At 55.8% G+C, this 6,486-nt stretch overlaps 1 protein-coding gene across 1 annotated transcript; it reads right to left on the bottom strand.

The window, feature by feature from the left end:
• Positions 1–7: 7 nt before the first annotated feature.
• Positions 8–3,501, bottom strand: MAFG (MAF bZIP transcription factor G). The gene is made up of 2 exons (XM_005429801.2): positions 3,444–3,501; positions 8–3,359 (listed from the first exon to the last, which is right to left on the bottom strand). The coding sequence occupies exons 1-2, from the start codon at positions 3,477–3,479 to the stop codon at positions 2,907–2,909; spliced, it is 489 nt and encodes a 162-aa protein (XP_005429858.1). The 5' UTR covers positions 3,480–3,501; the 3' UTR covers positions 8–2,906.
• Between the last annotated feature and the right edge of the window lie 2,985 nt (positions 3,502–6,486).

Here is a 6,486-nt window from a genome sequence, read left to right as displayed (position 1 = left end):
CGGACCGGAGCGATCGGACACTGCGGAGAAGACACACCCCATCCATCACTGCTCCTACACTGCACTGGGAACAAAACCAAAGCACGGGCAAGCCACGCTCAGGGCAGCGTGGCCTCGCTGACATCCAGCGTGGCAAACGGAGCTTGTTTAGCACAGGGGCGCCCTGCAGCCACGCTTCAGGCACGGCTGCTCCTGCCCTTCCCGTGCTCCCTGAGCACACCTCGGGCCGGGGGAAGCAGGAGGAAGGACGGCTGGTCCTTGGGCACTGCTGCCAGCCCCGGTAGAGCAGCGGCTGCCGTCGCAGGGGCTGCACGCTCCCTGAAACCCAGCAGCACCAAATCAAAGCTCCCCGCAGCTGCAGGGCTGCCCATCCTTGCCTGCTGTGTTTCCCGGGCTCTCCTCGCACCAGAGGCCCCAGCTGTGGAACCCAGACCCTGGCCAGCCCCATGCACACCCTGCCCGCTCTGCTGGCCCAGATCAGGACTCAGCTGTGTCCCAAGGGCTCTGCCTGGTTCAGTCTCAGCCTGGCTCTAAGAGGGACACGTTGGCAATGACACCCCAGGACAACTGGACGCCTCTGTGTTCTGTAAAATCTCACTTGTCCCAGTCACCACACAACCAGCTGGAAGACCAGAGCCTGCTGAGTGCTGTGCAGTGTGTGGGCTGTGGTGAACGGCTGGAAGTGGCACACCAGACACTTCAGAGAAGAGGAAGTCCAGGGCCAGAAGGGGGACGTGTGGAGGCAATGTTCTAACCTGCTCCTCCTTTGGGAAGTTTACTTGGAAAAGCATCCCAAACAACTCCCTAAACTCCCTATCAATCAGAGCAAAGCTGATCTCCTCCAGCAGGAAATCCCCATCAGCTACCTGCTCATGTCCTGCCACACTGCAGCTGTTCTCAGGCTGCCCTGCCCCTCTGCTCAGGGGACAGCAGTATCAGCTCAGCAGTCAGAAACATCCCCCAAAGCTATCCAGGACAGCTGTACCTCACCACCAGACTGTGGCTTCACTCGTGTCATCCCAATCTGCCCCCTCCACTCAGATCTTCATCAGCCAGGAGATCACATGGGCTTCCCCCTCATGCCCTGCTTCTTTAAAACTCAGTAAATCAGCTCAAATCTTTGGGAAGGGGAGAGGGAAGTCAAAGTGTTTGTGGAAATGGAGCCTGGCCACAAACAGCTTCTCAGCTGTATCCCAGCTGTGAGTCCGAGCCCTCTCCTAGAAGCCCTGGGCAGAAGCCACCCCAGGAAGGACAGTGATCCTGCCACAGCTCACTGGCCAGCAATGTGCAGACACCAAGGACTAGCCTGTCCCCCGCTGCCCCTCTCGTTGAGGTGAGCCGTGAGCACAACACAAGTTCTGACCACAGGATCTAATTCCAGAGCTAAATCCCATCAGTGTTCTCCTAAGCCTGGACGAGTCTCCCTCACGTTACTTCTCTGACAGGTTTGCTGCACAAGAAGAGTGCAGCATTCTTCCTCTCCAGATAACCGAGCTAGCCTGGCACTGGCTGCTGAGCAGGAGCTGCCTGTGCTGCCCCCACGCCTCGGGGCAGGCCTGGTGGCACCAGCCAGCCATTCCTGTCCCCAAAAACAGCAGCACCTTCGCCTGTGCACCAGAACCCTTCTGGAGAATTCAGAGAGATTCCAACTCACTCTCTCAGTCGAGTTTAGGGAAAACGACAACAGTGTGAAATGACAGCACATGGCAAAGGCACCAGCACACCACAGCGCTGCACGAGAGCTCGGGGAGAGAGCGCCCAACACCAGGGGACACCACAGAAACTAGCCAGGTCAAGAATAAGTCACTTTTGGTACAATTGCAAAAAGATATCAAACAGGACTTGCCTCTTTTTTTGTCTTTTTCTAAGTTTTATAAATAAAGTCTGATAACTCTTTATAAAAACTAACCTCAGAGCCACAAACAGTTTGCGGGAGGTTCATGAGAAACTTTAAAATTATTTATTTATTAACTTTTAACTAGCAAAGTCTCTGAGAATATTTCCCCACTCATATGGTCAAATATTCTCACCTTCTCAGGTAAAAAAGCTGACTATAAATACGCTCTCTCTTCTGTCCAATTTTAAACTTAGATAATTTAATAATTCTTAAAATGATGTTTCTCTCTTTAAATAAAGGGCTATTTAACCACATAAACTGGTTGTGTAAACCATCACACTAGAGACACTTGATACCCTCGAAACACGGGAACAACTAGTGATTTTGGTCTTGTTCAGTGCAACACATTAGGCACAAAACCGGCCTGCAGTCCACACCGTCCCGCTGCTGCCTCCTTCCTTCCTTCCCTGCGGGGGCTCCAGACACGGCAGCGCCGTCCCCCAGCACTGCCAGCTCACACAGCCAACGGCACGGCCTGAGGGACACCCACGGCTAGGGCACAGAGGCACACCTAGAAAGGAATAAAACCTAGGACACAGAACACCCCAACTGTAACTACAGGTACCAAGGGAGACAAAAGCAGCAGGTTCAGGCGCTGAGATGCACCACCTGGAAGAGTCATGAAATAAAGCCTTTGGAAGTGACCGAAAATTAGGGTTCCCAGCCCCCAGGAAGAAAGCTTTCCTCGGGCCACTCCTCCACCCTTCTCTCAGCCACGCTGCACAGATTTTCTTTGGGTAGAAAACCAAAATCTCACAGCCTGTCCCCAGGGCACCCGAGGGCTACAGACTGCTGGGTGGGAAGCTCTGTCTGCACAGGACAAGGGATGCATCACCACTGCTCATACCAATCTGGACACAACAAAATAAACTGGAGCGATCAGCAGGCCAGTCCTGGGCCAAGTCAAAGGAACCCGGACCCATGTGGGGAGGGCTTGTGCTTTAGGGATTCCAGGCTGGTTTTGTGCCTAACTGCCCTGCACAGACAAGCTCAGGCAACGCTCGCTTCACTAAGACCGGGCGTCCGTTTTGGATTTCACTATTGTGATGACACTGGTGGTAGCCACCTTGCCAGGGACGAGGGGCCCCATACTGGAGGCGAGAGGCCCCCGTGCAGGGGTCACGGGGCTCCGGGCCACGGTTCGGGCGAAGTTCTGGAGGGCCTCGTATTTGGAGCGGAGAGCATCAAGTTCCATTTTCATGCTGGCGTTCTCTGAGGCCAGCTTCTCCACTTCTTGCTGCAGCTCTGCCTTCTGCTTCTCCAGTTCCTCCTTCTGGGTGACGCGCTTCACTCTGCAGCTGGCGGCGTAGCCCCGGTTCTTCAGCGTGCGCCGGCGCTGCTTCAGCTGGATGATCTCCTCCTTGGACAGGCCCCGCAGGTGCTGGTTCAGCTCTCGCACAGACATGGTCACCAGCTCCTCGTCTGTCAAGCTGGTCCCATTCTCGCCTGGCTCCCTCTTCACCTGGGGAGAGGCAGCACACCCTTGTGAAGCCTGAGGTGATGCCCACGCCCAACCCTGTGCCCCGTTCCTCCCCTGCCACGTTACCTTCAAGGCCTTGTTTCCTTTGTTGGGGGTCGTCATAACACGACAGCCTTGGCAGCTGGGTTCTGCAAGGGAAGGAAGGTCAAGTTAGCACCTGGGACACAGCAGAGCCCACGACATTCCTCTGGCAGGGTCCAGCAGCAACACCCCGAGGTGCTCCACATCCCAGCCCCTGCCCCGAGGTGCTCCACATCCCAGCCCCTGCCCCGAGGTGCTCCACATCCCGGCCCCTGCCCTGAGGTGCTCCACATCCCAGCCCCTGCCACGGAAGACAATCAACAAGCAGGCAGCTGGGCTGGACTCACAATGAGCAGAGTGTCCCTAAGCAGAACCTGCTGCCCTTACACACCTCTGCTCCCACGGAGACTCTGTGGCAATGCTGCTTTTGTTTATGGTGGGGGAAATCAAAGAACTAGGAGGAGTCAGAACACATGGAAGCCACATTTTTAAAAATAGCCTTGCAAGCAGCAGGCAGGGTCCAGAGCATGGCTGCTCCAGGCCAGTCATGCTGACTCAGCAGGCTGGCACTCTGCACCACTCGCTCCCAGCCTCGTCCTTGTCACTGCCAAGCAGGGCAGCTCACCTCAACACACCCTTCCAACAGGTGCCCAAGCACAGCCCAGGAGCTCCCCACTCCTACCAGACTCCGGATGCTGCCAAGGATGGCTCAATAAGACATAACCCTGAGCAAGGGTACACTGGAATTCCATCACAAATTTGGGCTGATGCCTCAGCAGCCTTCACCTCTCCCAGTCATGCAAAACTGACCCCAGTTGTAGGTCTTTTCTGTGAGAAGGTACCTGTCAATCCCTGGCATGCCAGAGCCCAGAAACACCTTCTTCCTCCTTATCTTAAGAGCCAAGGTGTGCTCACAAGAAAACAAAGATTTAGGTGCTGAAAACCAGAGCAGAGCAGACTCCTTCCCTGCCACGGAAAACAAGACTTCAGAACTGGCAAGAGCAATTCCCAGGCCGGCTTTACGGAGACTTATTCCCAGGCTCCTGCTTCCTTCCCCACGTACCTCCTCCCCTCAGGGTTTTCAGACTGCTACTACGCTGCCCAAGGAATTGATGCACACATACTCCCTGACAGACATGGCTGTGCTCTAACAGCCCAAACTGCACTCCCCTCTCAGCCCAGACTGCACCCACGCACCCCTGGCCAGCACTCCTGTGCAGCCTCCAGGTGCCTCTGCCCCTTTCATCTTGCAGGTGTCAAACAACAATTTTGTCTGCCCCTGCCTTACTCCCAGCAGGACTCATGTCCAGTTACAGACCAGAACCAAATGCACACATCAGCAAATAGGGCTTAGTGCTCTTTCAGCAGCTGGGGCACAGGCTCCCTCCAGTGCATCTATGACCTACAGGAGGTGAACAGGACCAGCAGTCCCCAGAACACCAGCAGAGATATTCCTGAAGCCAGCAGCCTGCCAGGAGCCAGGCTATTTATATATACCTAGAGGACAATGCTCCTTCCAACAAGATGTCTGCTGCCCCCAGCCACACTGGCATAGCCACGATCATCTGCTGCCCAAGGAAGACAGCTGCAGTGAGGCAGGACAGGCAGCATGCAAGTAACTGCTGCACAAAATCAATTCTTCCCTCCTTCCCAGACTGCTGTTTATTTCTTCTGTTCCTACCTGGTAAACAACATGTCTGCTGGGAAAAGGGGAGACGAAAGGGAATAGCTGGAGAGACCAACGTGCCTGCCCCTGCAGCACTTCTGTGCCCCATCCTCCTGCAAGTGGAAGGAGTCATAGGGCAGGTATGGGCAGTGGGACACTGGAATTGCCTGCCCTGTGGCACTGAAGAATTTACAGCTGCCTGGCAAGCACACAGGCTGCCTTCATTACAGCAGACCCAAAATGAAACAGGCAGGGCACACGCATGCTGCATCAGGCAGGGCACTGGGAAGAGTGCTCCTCGGCAGGCTGGGGAACTGCTGGCAGAGCTGCACATAGCAGGCAGCCACTCATTCCTGCCTCTGCACACTCTAACACAACACCTCCCAGGCAGGAGCCTCTCTCAACAGCCATCAGAGCTGCCACAGGAGTGTCCCCAAAAGCCTGGTGATCCCACCTCTCCAAGGAGTAGCAGTCAGTAGAATGGAAAGAACAACCCAAAGAATTTCCTGGGTCCTGTTTTAACCGGGCTGTTTGGCAGCTCACAAAGAGGACACCCAGAGAACGGGTGACATAACAGAGACCACAATTCACCTTACTCTCCAGACTGCTGATGGATCAGCTTTTGATAGCTTCCTGAAGAAAGATCACACTGAAAAGTGCCAAACACTGTGGCTGCAATGAAGAAATTGCAGCCTCGACACATTTCCCCAGAGCTCAAAAGGCCTGAACTCAGCACAAGCACAGCCAATTCTCCCCTCAGCTCAGCGGCAGAACACGGGAGCTGACAGCAGCACGCATGATCCAGCACGGGCCCTTCCCCAGGCTCCTGGTGCAGAACCCTGCCCCGAACCCCGTGTAAACACGGTGATGTCCCTGCTCCAGTGGGCAGAGCAAGGGCTGTGCTACCCAGGGCTCCAGCAGGCACAGGAGCGCGGTCTGTCAGCAGTGACGGTGCACACCGCACAGAAACACTCTCTCCCAGCGTGGATTTCATACTCTGTTTATTTGCTTGCTGGCAAATTGCCTCACACAGTCTCATCCAATGACTCCCCAAATTACCTGTGTAGCCAAGACAGTGCCTCCTGTGTTCCCCACCCTGGGGTCCCCTGGTGATGTCATCCAACCCTGAGCACTTCACAGCAACTTTTTCCTCAAGACATTTGCCCACCTAGCTGGTTTTAGCTCTGCTCACACTGCTAAAGCAAAGGGCCAGCTCCGAGAGACTCCCTCCCGCCCTTGGCAGTGCCCTCCCCCGACCACAGAGCTCACACATCCCGGACAGCCGGAGCCGTGCCCGGCACGGACGGACTCGGCCCCTCGGGGCGGGTCAGACACCGCAGTCCCGGGGGAGCCCGCTCCGCTCGGGGACCCCGCAGCGCCCAGCACCGGGCAGCCCCTGGGAGCGGCACCTCCGCCCGCACG

Source organism: Geospiza fortis, unplaced genomic scaffold (assembly GCF_000277835.1).
Source record: "Geospiza fortis unplaced genomic scaffold, GeoFor_1.0 scaffold261, whole genome shotgun sequence".
Classification (NCBI taxonomy): domain Eukaryota; kingdom Metazoa; phylum Chordata; class Aves; order Passeriformes; family Thraupidae; genus Geospiza; species Geospiza fortis.
The sequence above is the reverse complement of the archived record's forward strand: the minus strand, read 5'-3'. Positions and strand labels throughout refer to the sequence as shown.